The following is a 17,833-nucleotide window of genomic DNA, read 5'->3' as shown; positions in this document are numbered from 1 at the left end:
AGGGTTTCCTCAGGGCAAGTAGGATGGGTTAGAGGTGACTGGGTAATGGGAGGCTGAGGCAGCCGGCCTGAAGGGATGGGCGTGTGAGGGCAGAGCGTGGGGGGGAAGAGGGTGAAAGGTAGGAGGGATGCTCTCATGGGGGGCCATGTGTGCCGAGCCAGGCAGTTTAGACCCTCCTGAGGCCACAGGTATTTGCAATTAGGATGTACTTCATGGAATCTGTCCTGACAGCAGTGACAGCACCCAGAGGGCTACAGCCTCCATCAGAGACTAGTACTTACCTAGCAAGGTAGGCCTGAGTGCCACCACAGTGTGCATGCAGGGCGCCTCACAGTCGTGCAAGGCTCTCCTGCAGACTCTGTCTTTTGATCCTGTTTGAGAGGGGCCAGGGGAATGATCCCAATTTGATGGATGATGAAACAGGCTTGGTGAGATTAAGTGGCATGACCATGGTCATGCAGCTCTTTACTCTCAGAACTAGAATGGAGACCGGGCCCTCTGATTTCATGGCCCGTCTGTTTCTGCTGCCCGTGGCCTCCCAGCCATTAATGCTTAAGGGCACTGAGGCTGATGAGTGGCCGGTGCTTTGTCTCCATGTTACGGGCATGAAATGAAAGGGGAAATTAAATGGATTAAGGTGGAAATGGAAGGCAGCTGACATTTTCAAGTCTGTTCGTAATACCTACACCCCCGTTCTCAGGGGAGGAGGGCAAGGGTCCAAGTACAGGCGCCATTTGCCCAACCCCTGCCCCTCTCTGTCGTCCTGCCCCCAGAACAGGCTCTCCTGACTTTGCAGGACAGAATAAGAGCCAGAGCTTCATACCGCAAAGCCAGACTTGGATGACAAGAGTCAGTGCTGAGCCCTGAGACTCCTGTCAGGATCCGACTTATTCAGCAGACTTATTGACCTTTGTATTTGCTTTGGTCCCCTTCCTCTTGCAGAAAGGAAATGAAGCAGCTTGCCAGAAAGGATGTGCAATAAGGAATATAGGGAAAACCAGGGATACCGAGTGGTGGATCGAAAAGAAACCCTTACATCCAGGCAGAGGGCCAAGCTGCCATATTGGGGGCTGAGCAGGGTGGCTAGGCCAAAAATGAACGTGCAGTAAGTTACCTACCGGCTCATTTTCTCAGGAAGAGTGGATTACACTGATTCCTCCGGTGGGGACAGGGGCTTCCCTGCACGCTGAGTTGTTTCTTGTCTGACTTTCATGTGGGGATGTATGCCTGCATCAGATACAGTACCATCAGCTGTTACAAGTAATGCCATATGGCTGTTCCTGTGTTGCCATGAGTCATTGTAACGGACTCCTTAATGACCACAAATACTCTGTGATGATCAGATATTTAGATTGTCTGCATTTTTTACCTGTACTTTAAACTCTACTGCTATGAACATCTTTGGGCATACCTGTTTTTTCTGTGCTTTGGATAATTTCCTTGGGCAGGACTCCCAGGAGTAGAATTAGTCAGATGGTATGACATTTTGATTCTTGCCAGATGGCTCTCCCAAGGAGTTCTGCGAAGTTAAAGCCACCAGCAGTGGACAAGAGCACCTACCCTCAGTCCCCACACAAGTCTAAATGGGGGTTTTCCACGCTGCCCTCTAGAGGTGACATTTGGTAGCATCATAGACTGTGTCTTCCCCAGACATGGGCTCCGTCCTCACACTTGGAGACACAGGGGAGCAGGACAAGTGAAGCACAGTAGTGATTAGAGGCCTGGCCCGTCAGTCCTCAGATGGGCAACATTGAGCTCAGAAAGGATAGATGCTGGCCACTCAGATTATCCCCACTCCTTCTGGGGTATGATGGGGGAGCAGGTGAGGGGAGAGCCCACAGGTGTTCCCACCAGGCTCCCCAATCCTCTTGAGTGGAACAAACAGGAAGGCTAGTCACTATTCCCCTCCACTTTGACTTTTTATCCTAATGTGTGATTCCTATGTGTCCTGATTTGTGATTAATTTGCAGTTTTCTCTTTTATGTGTTCTTGTAAGCCCCAAGTTCTTTCCGAAGAAAGGCTGGGTACGGTTGCCAGATTTAGCAAATAAAAAATAGGGTTTCTCAAATCTACATTAAAAATTTTGTATTGGTTATTCAAAATTCAGATATAACTGGGTTAACTGTAATTAATCTGGTAACCCTGTGAATGGGTATGCCATCTGATACATCAAGAATGAATGAAACCAACAGGTCACAAGTGCAAAAAAAAAAAGCACAAGATGCTCTATTAACCATATGTCCTTGTTTACTTATCTCGCCGTGTATAATGTGAGATGAGTTACTTATGGCCCCTCTGAGGGCAGTGGGGAGCTTACTGTCGGAAGTTTCCCAGGAGCCAGAGGGCCCTGGGTGGGAGACGGTGTGAGTGCAGCGTGGTCAGGCCACAGAGTGAGGTCCTGGGTGTAATCAGCTGTGAATGGAGAGGGGCTTCAGGATCCCTCATGGTGCTGGAGAAAGGCAGGCAGACCCTGAAACCGTAATCTCCTGCTGTGAGCCTTAATCATGAATCTTTCCTGGACTTTTTAGTGCATGTGGAATTCCTTACATTGCAGTGAAAGGGGGCAGGGAGAAAGGAAGGAAAGAGGGACCTGATTCATGTGCTTTTGTCCAGCTCCAGGGCACTAAAAAGGGAAAGACACAAAACACTGTCCGAGGACTTACTGTGGAGGAGAACATGGAGGATGGCCACCTTCTCTATCCAGGGGTCAGGGAAGGTTTCTCAGGGAGGTCACTGAGGGGGAGGCAGAGGGAATTCCAGAATTGAGGTCTCCTACCTGTGGGTGCAGAGCTGGCAGTGCTACTGGGCAGGTGACCCCCTCTCACCCCTTGGCCCGTTCACCAGCTGGCTCTTCCTGTCTTAAGATGTCAACATTCCTTTCTGTCTCCAGCAAGCATCCTTCCACCCTGATGTCAGCGAGGAGGTGCGCACCAGAGCCTTGCGGTACGGGACGGAGTGCACCCTCGGCTACCTGGACCTTCTCGAGCACGTCTTGGTGGTGAGGAGGGGCGTTGGCCAGGCCAGGGCTGGGGGAGAGCTGAGTCACATTCAGACCATCCTTTCCTCAGGAAAATACCTTGTAGGGCACTGTGCAGGCTCCACTTGTGAGTCGGGGACTGGACTGAGCTGGAAAGGGCCCAGCATCACTCTACTCCAGCACACTGAGATAAAAGAAAGGTCTAAAAGAAGTTGTAGTTAGCATCCAGGAGAGCCAAGCTCTCTCTTTGCACCAAAGAGGCAAGAATAGCATGCAACAGTCAAAGCCACCACTGAAACAATGTTGGGAAGTCCTGTTAGGAAGAACCCAGTCCATCCTTCGAGGATAGGGAAGGCTCCAGGAGGAGCCACACCAGGCTCCATGGCAAGTTACGGAAAAACATCACCAGTGCTGCAGGTGACCTACCAGCCGCTTGTGACTTCTTCCAGTCCTCAAATGAATACCTTAGACCACACTGAGAATGCTTCCCTTCCTCTGATGACTGGAAATGTCCACATGCAGCTGAGAAAGAAGGCCGATGAGGAAGATGCCAGTGGGGCGTGCAGTGGTCATGGCTAGGGGGACTATCCAGACGGGAGCCTCAGGCTTGCACTGACAATCCCAGTTCTTAGGGTGGCTTGGCTCCCTGCAGTCAGGGCCACACCGTGCACACACGAGAAATGTATTTGCTGTATGTCTATCTCTGTCAAGTCCCAGGAACTACATTTAGAGCCATGGGAGGTCTGGGGCTGGCCCCAAGAGAATTTGTCTAGGAGTCAGAGACAACCCCAGAAGAGAATTGATGATGTCCCACATTCCATCACTGTTTGCGCCTTCCCAAACCTATTTAAAAAAAAAAATTCGGCAGGCCACAGAGAGCCGTAAGCCTTTCATGTGCGGGGCACTGAAATCTTTCATTTTATCATTGTACTACCACCTGAGGCTAGCAGGGCAAAGGAAGGATCCAGAGAAGTTTGGCCCCTTGGTGAGGTCACCCAGCTACTAGGACAGACCTGGGACAAAATCCCAGTTCTTACTATCTCCAGCCCTGTGTTCATTCTAGCATTTCACTGCCCCCTTAAAATTAAATTACCTTTGAAGGGAAGGAAAAATAAAATAAGACAAAAACAGAGAGGGAGGCAAATCGTAGGAGACTCTTAACTATAGGGAACAAACTGAGGGTCGCTGGAGGGGAGGTGGGTGGGAGATGGGCTAACTGGGTGATGGGCATTAAGGAGGGCACTTTGATGTAATGAGCCCTGAGTGTTATACGCAACTGATGAATCACTGAATTCTACCCCGAAACTAATAATATACTATATGTTAACTAAGTTGAATTTAAATAAATTTTTAAAAAAATTAAATTACCTTCCGGTGTTAAGCATTTTAGGTCTCTTAAGGGAGCAGTACTTTTGTTCTTCACCCAGGTTAAGTGTGGTCCATGTGAAAGTGTATCTTCTGTGACAGGAGGCAGAGTGGGGTTATTAACATTGAGTTCCCAAGCCTGAACTCTTGCAAACAGAAAGCAGTGTATTGCGTGAGGGCCAGGAAAAGAACATCTTGTCCGGTCAGCGTTCACGCACGAGCCTCTCCAGCCAACCCCGCTTTCTGTGTTACAACACAGATAAAAGTGTTCAGTCTGTGAGCGTGCTTAGCAGGAAAACGAAGCCAGCAGGGCCTCCAAACGTTGTTGTTTTTTCTTTCTTGGTGGGAAAGTAGTTTTAGTCACACAGGCACCTTGTTCTATCTGAAAATTAGAAATTACAGCAGCAAGAGTGATAAGCTTAGGTTTAGAAGGTTTGTGTCCACATCCCACGTTCCACATAACTAGGCACGTGACCACTGTCTGATCCAGACTTGAGTTTCCTCAGGTCTTAAACAGTGTAAGAAATCAATGTCGGGAGCCCCGGGCTCTGTGGCTGCGCTCACATTTGCTGCACGCACTTCACTGAAATCCCTCCACAAGGTGCCCATTTCCCGTCTTGCTTTCAGTCTCTCCCACTTTCTCCTTACTCGCTTGTTGGAAGGGAAGTGGTACTAGGATTTTCTTCTTCATTCAGGTGAAGGGTCCTCATTTTCCCCCTTTTGCCCAGCTCCGTTTCTTGGGTGCACCGTGTTTCTTCCAGCCCCCTGCGCCTGGATCTGTGCAGTCTTGCTAACTTACCCGGCGCCTGTCGGTCGAGGCCCTGCACACACAGTCCTCAGGCTGACACTCTCCACCTTGGCTCTCGTTGAGCCGTCTCCAGCAACAAGACGACTTATATCTGGGAGAGGAGTTCTGCCCCCATGAGGAGGGTCAGGGGCCAGTGCCCGAGAAGTTTCCCCCAGCAGGAAAGAGAAGCGGAACCTTCACAGGGTCCTCTCCCCGACCTCAAGCCGACTTGAGACCCTTTGCCGCTCTCTGGGAACCAGGAGCCACACCCACCAAAGCGCTTCCTCTCCCCCTGACCTCTCCTCTCTATGCCCACCTTGTTTGGGTGAGCAGGAGACGACAGGGCCTCCGGGAGAAGAGGAAGGATGGATGGATGGTTGGCCTCTTTGCCCAAGAAGAGGCCAAGGGACCCAGTGCCTCCGTGAACATCAGGGAAGATGTAGGAGCCATTCCCAGTCCATACATTCAGAGACCCCAGCTTTATGGCCACTTAATTACTAGGTCAGGCATCCACCCCAAGGATCATCATCAGGTTTTTCTCAAACAGAAAGAAGGACACTCACTGCATGGAATCCCCACATCATGTGTGATTGGGGAGGTTTAACTGGGGGGGCCAGAGGTTGACAAGGTGGGGAGCAACCACTCCCTTCTTTTTCTGAGCCAGGTGCGCCTTATAGCAGATGTGCTTCCCTTGTGGTTGCTGCTGTTAGCTGATTGGTTTTCTGCTGTGAATTCTTCCTTGTATTTAGGAGAGACACCAGGACTTTTAAGCCTTAGGTATTGCAAATGTGGATGGTGTATGTGTCTGTTAAAAGCCTGCCATCTGAGTTTCTTTTCATCTCTCTATACAATCATCCTCCTTGTGACCCGTAATCCTGGTAGAAAGAGAAATGTCCTGTTTCCCCATAGCTGTTTTCAGGCACGTGGTGTGAAGGTAGCTAGTGCTAAAGTGAAATCATGAATAGAACGAAAAGCTGAATGGCATTGAAAATTTCACAGAGCATGCAGGATTTGTCTCATCTTTTGCAAGGATGTGTTTACCTCTTGACATGTGCTAATGGTTCTGACTTCCAGGGAAATACGAATGAATTAGCATCGTACATTTATTTGTTCATATATTTATTTTTATCTCTTTAAAAAGCTAGTCGTACTCTTTGGAGGTCATTTCTGATAAAAATATAGCAAGAAAGCAAGTTTTTCCCGGGGATTATCATAACCATAGGAAAAATACAAGTTCATAACTGAAAATGGCAGGAGCCCTGTGATGGCAGTCTTTCACCCACACGGTGGACATTTGTGGTTTTCTTGGGCCTGCAGCTCAGAATAAGTTCATGTCTTACGTTGTTAGCCCTTAATCTTCCTCCCAGGCAGACTGGGAAGAAATCTGGGCTCACACGAAGCCAAGAGTAAGGAAGACTGTACACCAGTGAGAGGCCCAGGAGCTACCAGACTGCAGGGGCCAGCGCTGGTGGAGAACCCAGCAAGAAATAGGGAAAACGGAGACACACAAACAGGGAAACTCGTGTTCACTTCAGATACTAAGATGAACTATTTAAGGGTGATGAATAAAGAAGCAGTTAAAAAAAAACTAATGATTTTCACATGGACACACACACACACACCCACACACCCCCTCCTGTTTGCATCTTCATTCTCTCATCTTCATGGGAGGACCATGACTAATAGGACAGCTACAGCATCTCTGTTCTGCAAAGAAAGTCAACCTAAATCAAAACTGTGATGGGGTGTCTTAGGATAGTCCTCTTGGAATCTCTTGTAAAGGTGACCTCTTGTTTTAGTTGATCAGAGAGCTAGTAAGATTCCTGGGCGCTAAAGAAAGGCTCGATGTTGTCCACTTCTTACAAAAGGAGAAAGAGACAAGGTAGAAATTAAGGATTAGAGACGGTGTCCAGCAATTTTACAGAAATAAATTGAGGTCACTTTCAGGTGGTACAAGGAGGTTCAGGGATCTTCTTTAGTGAGCTGCTTTTCATAAATTTAGACACATAAAAATGGGGGGGAAATTTTGATGCTTTCACTTTGTTCATTTTAAATATCTTAGAACCAAAGATTCTTAACTTTTTTTTAGCTGATTTGTATATATCAGTTTTAATTTAGAAACGGCTTAAAGGGGCGCCTGGGTAGCGCAGTCGTTAAAGCGTCTGCCTTCGGCTCAGGGCGTGATCCTGGCGATCCGGGATCGAGTCCCACATCAGGCTCTTCCGCTATGAGCCTGCTTCTTCCTCTCCCACTCCCCCTGCTGTGTTCCCTCTCTCGCTGGCTGTCTCTCTGTCACATAAATAAATAAAATCTTTAAAAAAAAAAAAAAAAAAAAAAAAAAGAAACGGCTTAAAAATATAGAAAACCATATCAATATCCATGTGCCCACCATCTGTAATTAACTAACTTTGTTAACATTTTGTCCTATTTGTTTCAGATCCTTAATTTAAAAAAAAATAGATACATCAATCATTTTGTATCATTTATCAATCCCATCCTCCTCTTTTCTCTATCTAGGCACAAATAACTGTCATCATTTTAGCATCCTTAGACCCCTTGGAGCTGAAAGTCCATTTCCTGCCTCCCACTTCCATCATCAAAGAAACAGCAGCACATGCACACAAAATGTTCCTTCAACTGTTAACAGGGTCCCCAGACCCCAATACCCAGCTGGATCCTTTGGGAATTGAGAGACCAAATCAAGAACCCCTGCTTGGGTAATTCTTTCCTTTGGAGAATCCAGCTGGCCATCAGCAAATAATGGGATCCAATCTAGGCAGAGCCCTGTCCCTGCTGCCCGGGGCGCTGCTTTCTGAAGCTTTAGACATGCGCATTTGAGCAGTGTTAGCCTCCTGCGTTTGCATTTGCTGGTCTGTCCTAGAGGATTTTGCAGGGCAGGAGGCAGCCACATTGCCTCTGCAGCAATCACAGTTCAATCTTCCTGCCACACCACAATGTGAGATCTTTGACAGGCTTGAAATTACCCTCGTTTGCACTAGCAGAGCTCTAATCTGGTTCTGTCTCTTGTCTGCTATTAGGAATCATGTTGACTTAATGGCAGAATAAAAATAGAACTCCTTTCCTCCTGCCTTATCGGAATCGGATACTTTACCCCAGGGCTCGTCCTTTCCTCAGAGCCCGAGTATATGCACAAGTGGTTCTCTCTGTCCCCCCCTCCAGCTCTTCTCTTAGAGACAGAAGTCTTTGGTGCTGTAACTGAAATTTACCCACCACACCCCTAACTTTTTTCCAGCTTTTATGAAGCATAACTAACATACAATAAGCAAGTCTTTAAAGTGTGCAGTTTGAATTTTGATATCTGAATACATCTGTGAAAGCACCACCACCACGAAAATTACGAATGTGTGCATTACTCCTCAGAATTTCTTTTTGCTACTATAGATTTGTGTTTTCTAGACTTTTATATAAATGGAATATATAGTACACTTTTTGTCTGGCTTCTGTCCCTCAGCATCAACATTTTCAGTTCCATCCCTGTTGTTAGATGTATCGGTAATTTGTCCCATTTTATTGCTAAGTAATATTCCATCAGATGAATATGCCATACTTATCTCTTCACCTAGTGGTGGACATTTAGGTTGTTTCCAGATTTTGATTATTGCAAATAAAGCTGCCTAGATCATTCTCTGTATGAGTCTTTGAGCCTGTATGTGTTCATTTCTCTTGAATAAATACCTAGATGTGGAATATTTATAAAATAGAGTATGCATTTTTTTATGTTTTTAAGAAACTTTTTAAAGTCCTTATACTATTTTACATTTCCTTCGGCAGTATATTATAGTCCCAAATGCTCCACACCCTTGTCAACACTTGAAATGGTCCTTCTGTTTAATTTTAGCCATTCCAGTGGGTGTGTATGGTATCTCACTCTGGTTTTAATTTACAGTGTTGAGTATCTTTTTTTATCACTTTTTTGCCTTCTGTATGTCTTTTTTGATGAGGTATCTGTGCAGATCTTTTGCCTATTTTTTATTGAGTTTGTTTGATTATAGAACTTTTAGAATTTTTTATATTTTCTAGATACAAATTGTTTTGTTTTGTTTGAGAGAAAGAGGGCGTGCAAGCTGGGTGGGGGAGTGGGCGAGAGAGAGAATCTCAAGTAGGCTACACGCTCAGTATGGAGCCTGACACGGGGCTTGATCCCAGGACCCTGAGATCATGACCTGAGCTGAAATCAACAGTCAGACACTTAACTGACTGCGCCACCCAGGCACCCCTAGGTTTTGGGTTCTTTTTTTTTTAAATAGTTTCTCTTAGGGTGTCCTTTGCCGTGTCATTTTCATAACAATGTCTGGGGAGGGAGGCAAATGTGTGTTACTAGAGAACAGTGCTGCAGAGGGTTGAGGAAAAAAAAGAGCAGATAGGACTTGGAAAAATAAAAAAGGAAAACCAAAATGTATCTTGTATCTCAAATAACTAAACATAGAACATGAATTGAATGTTTTCTGTTTGCACAGGTTATCAAATTATTTTTAGGGTTATATCCTAGTATAAGGGGAGGAAAAATAATTTTCTCCCAACCCTTCTGAGTTCTTGCCTGTGTAGTAAGACTGATTAGCAAGAGAAAAACAAATTTATTCACTTGTGAACCGAATGGATACAAAGTTCATATTCTTACACATGGCTATCCCAATTGTTCCATCACCATTTGTTGAAAAAGTGAACAAGGCCTATGGACCACTTAGGTTTTCAAACCCTGAGCCGTAACCATTATTCACTTGGTGGCCTTACAGCATGCATTGTTTCAGAAAAAAAATAGTACAAGTGTTTTACAATTAAGTGGTGCCACGTGCCACCATTTGAGTCTAGAGCCGTGGTTCACAACTCATACAGGTTCACACCTGTATATGAGAATCACATGGGGGACTTTCAAAACTCCTGATGCCCAGGCTCTGCATCAGTCCAGTTCCATCAGCAGCCCTGATGTGATTATAGATCATTAAATTACATGTTAACTTATACAGTCTTTCCACTACTCTGTAACAAAAGGACTGTTACTATGCCTGTTTAATAGACAATTTACTTCAACTGAGGCTTAGAGAGAAGGTAAGTAACTAGCCCAGGATTTCATAGTTTGACCCTAGAACCTGCACTTAACTAAACCCCTCTCTCCAGGCTGTATTAGAAAATAAAGGATACCTAACCCGTTCCCTGCACCTCTCCATGGTTCTAGTGTTGTTTTGGAACTGATCCATGAAGCCATCATATTAGGAGTTGTCCCAATAGTATGTTGTTCTGTTTTTACTCACACATTCATTTGTTCACTCATTCACAGGTTTGTACTGAGTGCTTTTTTTTGTCCTAAAGATGTGACCTTTAAGTAATCTCTACACCCAATGTGGGGCTTTGAACCCACAACCCTGAGATCAAGAGTTGCATGCTCCACCAACCGAGACAGCCAGGCACCCCTACGCCGAGTTCTTAATATCTGCATAGCGATATGTACAAGTTCAAGGGTAAGAAAATAAGAGCAGAGCAGCTGAATTCATAGAACAGTAGCCAATATAAATGTGAAAGATTGCAAGAGGAAGGAGGGTGGGGATAGATGTGTGTAAAGTGATGCTCAAAAATCTTTGACGAATCAGCTCAAACATTTAACATAATGTCGTCTATGCACTGGTGTGCCTGGGGCTGGTCCAAGTATAATCCCATTAACTACCCCAACCCCAGATCTTTTTTTTTCCTTCTTTCTTTTAACCAATCTTTTCTTTGAATTCTCTTTTATCTCTGGGGTCCAAAAGACATCTTTTCCAGACTCCTAAGAAAGAGTATGCTAACTGGCCTAGTGAAAAAGGGTATGGGACACCAAGAAGGGAATTAACGTGTAGTGAATGCCTGTTGTGTTCCCGGCATCGTGCAGGATGCTTCTCATGTGTCCTTCCATTTGATCTGTAGGTCAGTCCTGAGGGATAGGCATCATCTCAGTTTTACAGATGAGAAAACAGGTTCTGAGGGGTTTGGTAACCTGCCTGATGTCATAAACCAGCAGCAAGTGAAGCCAGGTGTGATCACAGGTTTGTCGCCCAGGCTTTGTCCCTGGCACAGAGGCTTCAAAATTGTCCAGAGAGAGACAGCAGTTGTGCTTTCCTCCTCAATGTTTTGGCGTTTCTAAATCTGAAGATTACCACTATGAAGCCTGGCAAAGAGATACGAAAAAGAATGTTGGAAGAAGAATTTCAAAATCAGGAAGGAGCAAGATGGTTTCAGTCAGAATATAAATTTGGGGTGGAGGTCTCATCCCAATTCTTAGTTCCATTCTTGAGTGATTCGAGAAGAAATCCTCCCAGGATATCCTATAAATTGGTGTGGGAGTTGGATATCCAATATCTTTTTTAACACCATTAAAAAAAAAAAAAAAAGGCAAAGAAGAAGCTTAAAAAAACTTTGAACTAGTTTGAAAGAAGGAAAATCCTCAGGACCTCTCCCAGGAGAGCTTGCAGTCAAAAACCTGGAGATGGCGTGTTCCTTCAGGAACAGTCCTCCCATCAGTTGGTTTTTGCTCTCATGGGGACTTTGTCTCTAAGCCTCCACCAGAGTCACCTATTTCTTCTGGCCCCACATTTGTTTTGTCGCAAGTACCAGCTGACTTGTAACCTCAGGCGTTCATGTTCACTCAGATTATTCTTACACTGCAGGTAATTTTTGTGTACATATGTTTTATGTACAAATGAAAGTGCAAACAAAGGATGAATAAGGACTTCCTCTCACTTATGATCATAGGGAAATGTGTCAGAAGGGACCATAAAGAAACTTCTGGTTCCCAGCTTTTCTTTCCTCACATGAGGAGACTGAACCCCAGTGAGCCTTCAGTGTTTTCCCCCAAGATCCGAAGTCACTCGATGACAGAGTTGCAACTTAAAACCAGGATGTGCAACTCTGTGTCCACCAGTAAGAGTGTGCTTTCTGTTGCAATGGCTGCCATCTTTCTTATGCGTTTGTCTTCATGCAATAGATTCTTCAGAAACCAAGCCCAGAACTCAAGCACCAGCTGGCTGCTTTCTCCAAGCGCGTTGCGGGAGCCGTGACCGAGCTCATCCAGGCTGCGGAAGCCATGAAAGGTAGGCCGCATTCTCTCGTGTCGAGGCAACACTAGTACAGGGAACTGAGCAGAGACACGGCGCAGCCAACCCAGGCCCTTTCTTGGCAAATGCAATCAGAAGGAATACAGTGAAGTACTTTTTTTTTTTTAAGCAAATGGGAATAGAGTTATATTTTCAAAGTAATATCCTGCCAAAGGAAGGCTTTTTTCCAGTCTTTGCAGTAATACTTAAATGATATGGTCCATCTGGAACTGCTCATTTCTCTGAAGGGTGTCGCTATCTATTTTTATCTGCATTTTCATTCATCAGAATATTTCTCCTCATTCAGATAACACACTTCATGTGTAGGGAACGATGCTGTCTGGGTTCATTGTTTGCACACCCCTTCACGGGAACATTAGAAGGAGTCACCTCACCAGAGAAACTCAGTTTCCCTTCATTTGAGTTGAGGTGAATGGCTGTTCTCCATGAGTCCCAAGGGAAGAGAATGGCAAGTCTGTGTGGTCAGCGGAGTCTCAGGTCTCTTGAAAATGGTTACTTGCTTTCGTGAGCTTTAAGTTAGAAGTTAGAGTGAGGCTCAAGCTGGCCTTGGACCATGAGGTCCTGACTTTTGAAACTACCGTTGATGGCCGCTCCTGCGGTAGGGCTGTGCCCATCACTGACTTAGAGAAGCAGGGGCAGACAGGAGCTCCCCTGCACGCAAGCTGGAGAAAAGAGCCCGCAGCACCATGCAGCTTGGAGGCTTTCGGAGCTTCTCTGCATGTCAATCCAGATAGTTTGTAATGAAGCCAGTGCCCTGCCATCACAGCTACCAAGAATGACCCTCTTTGGACTGATTTTAGGAACAGAGTGGGTGGATCCAGAAGACCCCACCGTCATTGCAGAAACAGAATTACTGGGGGCTGCAGCATCCATTGAGGCTGCTGCCAAGAAGTTAGAGCAACTGAAGCCAAGAGCAAAACCAAAAGTGAGTGTCCATGTGTGGCTGCTTGTCTGATGTCGCTGGGTCTTCCTGTGGATGGCTGTGAAATAGAGCTCAGGGTGCCACAGGTGGCTTGTCTCCCTCCCTGTGGTTAGACTCGCAGGCTGCAAACCTGCTCCACCAGCCCAGCACCTTTTCACAGGATATGGAAAAAAACCCATGGGTGGGTCCTTCAGGTTAACCACCCAGAAAAATACCTTTGGGTACCCAGAGGAAGAACCCGGGCATTTACGACCTGAGTTGAGTTCCATTCCATATAAAGCAGGTGGTGGAGGCTTATTATGGAAAATCCCTGTCACCGAATGTGATATCGTCACCCTCCAATTGTCTGGTGTCCATAGTGTAATGCAAACAGCAATGCTGGGTCTCTCCTTTACTTAAAATCAATAGAGAGGGCAATGGGGACCTCAAAAGTGGATCCAGTGACAAGACTTTCTCAGTATATGCTGGAGGCTGTTGTGGGCTGGTATGTTTTCTCCATCTGTTTGTCATCTAGGTAAATGTTTCAAACTTAAGATCCTAAGTAGATACTAAGAGAAACAGCCATTTAAAGAAATATTTGAAGATTGGGCAGTAGAGAGGACAGTTATTACATAGAAGGATGATGAACCAGTGCTGCCCAGGGGCAAAGCTCAACCCTGTTAAGCTCTTACCTGTCGCTCTACCCACCACCATGCGATCTTCAGTCAGGAGGTGGTGGGCCTAGACGAGGTCTCTTTCTCTTTATTCAAGCAAGTCACTACAGGTACCTGTAACCTCACCTCCCTCCCAGCGACCCAAGTATATGAGGAAGGAAAATCGGGTTTCTGCCCTCAAAATGTTGGATCCCTCAGATTTGCTATACCTAAAATTCTACCTTTTTTATAAGACCAAAGGATGGAGTCTGAGCTCTAGAATACACCACACCCCTCAAAATCAGAGCCTGGGTTCATGCTGTATGGAAACTAGACGTGAGCAGGGAGTACGTGTATGACGCTTGGGAACCTTCTTAAAACCCTGAAATTCTTCGAGCCAGTCTCGAATGGTTGCTCTAGACTTGGTGAAGCCATTCTTTAAATTTCTCATCAAGATGTCATTTAAGAGTTATGGCTTCTGATTTGGGGGTTTACCGGGGTTTTTCCTACTAGCCTCTAAGGTGAGGGTCTTAAGTGGTCTGAGATTGTCCAAGTTGTTCTCAGCAAGAAGAGCGGAGGGGGTGTATAGGGGCAACTCCCATTTTCTGTCTATGTCTTTATTTCTGCTTTATAAATCAAGTTAATTGCACATGGAAAATTACTTTCAGCTAAGAAGCAAGCCACCATTGACTAAGATTTCGAGGCTTTGTGCGTAATTGGTTTTTCCTCTTCCTCATCTGATTTCGCACAAGCAGCCTCTCCTGGAAAGCTCGCCTCTGCGAATGCTGAGGTCATGCCAGTTGGCACCCTTCTGGAGAATTAGCCCAGTACTCCTGTAACATGAGCACTTCACCAGGTCCTGAGAGCTCCTGTTTCAGTCCCTCTCCCTTTGTCCCTTTGCAGGATCCCTTGGAGCTCTGTCTCTGAATCCTAGTTGCCCTCTGTCTAGCCATTTATTCCCCTTAGAGTTCTTGAGCTGAAAATAAAAGTAATTAGAGGCCCTACCCCCCAAGGATTGCTGTTACAGCAATTAAATGAGATAATTCAAGAACACAGTGCCTGACTTAAGCAGTAACTGTAATCACTGTTGCTAAAACCATGTTTCAGAGACTTTTGTCTACTACGTCCTGGGATAATGCCTGCAGTAAAAATTATTCCGTAGGTCCACGAGCTGATGGCCGTAGCAAAAAGAAAACAAAACAAAAGGCTTGCGTTGATTGAGTACCAAGCAGGGGCCAGGCAGCCCTTCCAGGTGCTTTGCAGGGATGAACTCACCTGGCCCTTGCCACAGGTCCACAAGGCAGCCCGCGTTCCCATCCCTGCTCCATCCATGCAACATCCAGGGCACAATACCTTGCACAACACCAGCCTGACGGAGCTGGGAGCAGTGGATGTGCGCTCTGGGTGGCACAGCCCCTTCATCCCAGCCCTTTGAGTCTAGCCAGTGTCAGAGGCTGGTGCAGCCCCCCAGGGGAGGTTTTGGGTTTACCTGTACCCCTTGAGCTATTAATGCCACTTCTGGGAATCTGTGCTGAGGAGGAAATCCAGGGAGAAAGAAAGCTCTGTGTATCAGGGAAGGCTATTCCTTGTAGCCACGTTTGTAGTAAGAAAAAGATACGACCTGAGTGTCTCCTTGAAGAAAAAGTACACGGCTATTGAAAAGAATGGTTAATAGGACCGTGTAGTATGAAGAAGACGCTCATGGCGTAAATGTAAAGTAAAAAAAAGAAAGAAAAGAAAGAAAACCACACAGGTTGCGGAATTACGTGCTCGTTATGATTACAACTCTGTGAACAATACTTGCATAGGAAGGAGACAGGTGGGGATGTACAAGGGTGACCGTGGAATTAGGGAAAGCCTGTGTTTTCAAATATTATAAAACAATGTTTTAAAAATAACAGCACTTAAAAAATGAGTGGTGGCTGCTGAGGTGGGCCGGGGGCGCTCCCTGCCCTGCCCTGGGATCATCCAGCCTTTGTATTTATAGTGTGGGTCATCACACAAAGCCGAGGAATCCTTCGGTTAAGGTTGAAGTGGACGTTAACTGTTGATTCGAGTCCCTTCCTCGGGGATGCCTACTTTAGGGCGCTCCCCTCTTCATGTAACAAAGCGTGCTTGGTGCTTCTTGAGCGCCTGAAGGTGATCTGAAGCCTTACTCCACCCAATGGCCAGAGGCTCCTGCCACATGGGTCGTATTATCTCCAAAACCATTTTAAAGAAACCATCAACCCAAAAGATGGTTTTTGTGCCTATCTCAGAGTACCAGCTGCTTTGTGGTAATAACTGCATGAAATAAAATATCTTCCTTGCCTTTATAAAGGAAATTATTTTCCCAGTTAAAAAAAAAACAAGTCCAATCTGCCCCCAAAATCAACCAGTCTTTTGTGGTTAACTGGTTCTCTCCACGCCCTCCCACACCTGAACTAAGGAAGTAACCCTCAGGGTACCATGAGTGAGCATTTGCTGTCACATCCCTGAACTACCCATGACCACACAAGCCCTCAGCAGACAGTGGGTAACACTCGCCTTTGGAACCACCGAGCATGTGCACTGCTTTGAAGAATAGTACCGGGGACGGGCAAGGGGTTTGGGGTTTTTTGTTTAAATTATTTTGCTCACCATGTTGTCAGGTCGCCTGTTTTAAAAGTAGAGTGCTCCCTGGTTTATGAAGATGATTCCTGGTATATTCCCAGCGTAGGCCCTTAAATTTTAAGCACCTCTTTTTGCCTGGAATCTCCCAGATGTGAATAACAAGTTTGCACTGTTGGCACCACTGTTTGCTTGGAAAGATGGCAGGAAGGCAAAAGGGGAAGGTCGGTGAGCTCTGGTGCATGTGCCTACGATGTTGCTAGTGGCGCGTTCCCACACGTCCAGCCAGCCTGTGTGCCGCAGACGGGTAGTGGACTTCCTGCAGCACGCACGTGCCTAGTCTCGAGCCCAGTCAAACCTGGATGCCTTTTCTGCAGGCCTCTGTGTGATATGTTTGATATATTAGGTTGTTATTTAATCCAACTATATATCAAACATATTCCTACAGTGTCTTGCCCTGTCTCCGGGGTTCCTAATACAGCTTGTAAGGCAACAGGAAAGAACATGTTAAAATCACAAGCAGATTTAGAAGAACCGGGAGCTCGCTCCATTTCGTGATGTTATATTCCGTTTTTCTTTGTAGCGTGTGTCCGTATTGCTAGATTCTTCTGTTTGTTGTAGAAACAAATCAGTCATGGATGTCTTCCTAAGAGCTTGAGATAGAATGTGCAGCTTACCTTTGCGCAGTAATGAATCCTTAAGGGATATGCTCAGTAGAGGAAATGGAAGGTTCTAGCCCGTGTTTGTGACAAGGGATAAACGTCAGGATTAAAACCCCTAAACACACCCAGACATGGCCTCTTAGTTCACTTTTGTCCTGATTCTCAACTTAGAAATTAGCAGTTTTCATAGTCAAGTTTTCTGCAAAAATTCAAGCACAAATCAACTCTCCGTCACTTTCCCTTCCACCCTTAGCATCACAGCATACAAACTGAATCAGCCATACCAACTGTAGGGATGGTGAGTCACTGGGCTCTATATAAACTTGGCTTAAGACTACATGTATCCAATAAAGATAATGTAATGCAGACTGTACTCTGTCTGTTGAATTTCCTGTAATAGGTTAACTGGTCAGTAGAGGTTGATAATATTTGGAGTAAGCTGACAATAGCCTAATTGGGTGCAACAGGAAGTTTGGGATTATGAAACATTTTTTCTGGCACACAGCAGCCTTCTTTGGTTGGCTTTGACCTCCTCCTCATAGAAGAGCCTGCAAAGTATGTGTGAGTTCATTCTGATCTTTCTCAACAAAAGACTGTGAGCTCTGCTTTCTGGAAAGAGAACTGTTGTGCCAGTAGCTCAGTCCTTTGGAGCAGAGAAGAAGCACTTTTTAAGAGCACTTCTATGTATATGCATGTAAGCAATGCCTCACACAGCTGGTGAGCCAGTGGTTTAAACAGATGGGTCAGGAGAGCTGCCCTGGTTAGGTCTAAAAGCCGTCTCCAAGTTGCTTGCAGT

At 45.8% G+C, this 17,833-nt stretch overlaps 1 protein-coding gene across 1 annotated transcript in view; it reads left to right on the top strand.

The window, feature by feature from the left end:
* The window catches only part of TLN2 (talin 2), a 249,186-nt gene that overhangs the window by 216,835 nt on the left and 14,518 nt on the right, over positions 1-17,833 (top strand). The window contains exons 50-52 of the mRNA XM_008706048.2: positions 2,891-2,998; positions 12,103-12,208; positions 13,033-13,157. Coding sequence (XP_008704270.2) covers positions 2,891-2,998; positions 12,103-12,208; positions 13,033-13,157 — 339 coding nt within the window. The remainder of the gene's footprint in view (positions 1-2,890; positions 2,999-12,102; positions 12,209-13,032; positions 13,158-17,833) is intronic.

The sequence above is a fragment of the Ursus maritimus genome, unplaced genomic scaffold (genome assembly GCF_017311325.1).
Source record: "Ursus maritimus isolate PB19 unplaced genomic scaffold, ASM1731132v1 scaffold_35, whole genome shotgun sequence".
Lineage (NCBI taxonomy): Eukaryota > Metazoa > Chordata > Mammalia > Carnivora > Ursidae > Ursus > Ursus maritimus.
This window is presented reverse-complemented; position numbering and strand designations above follow the sequence as displayed.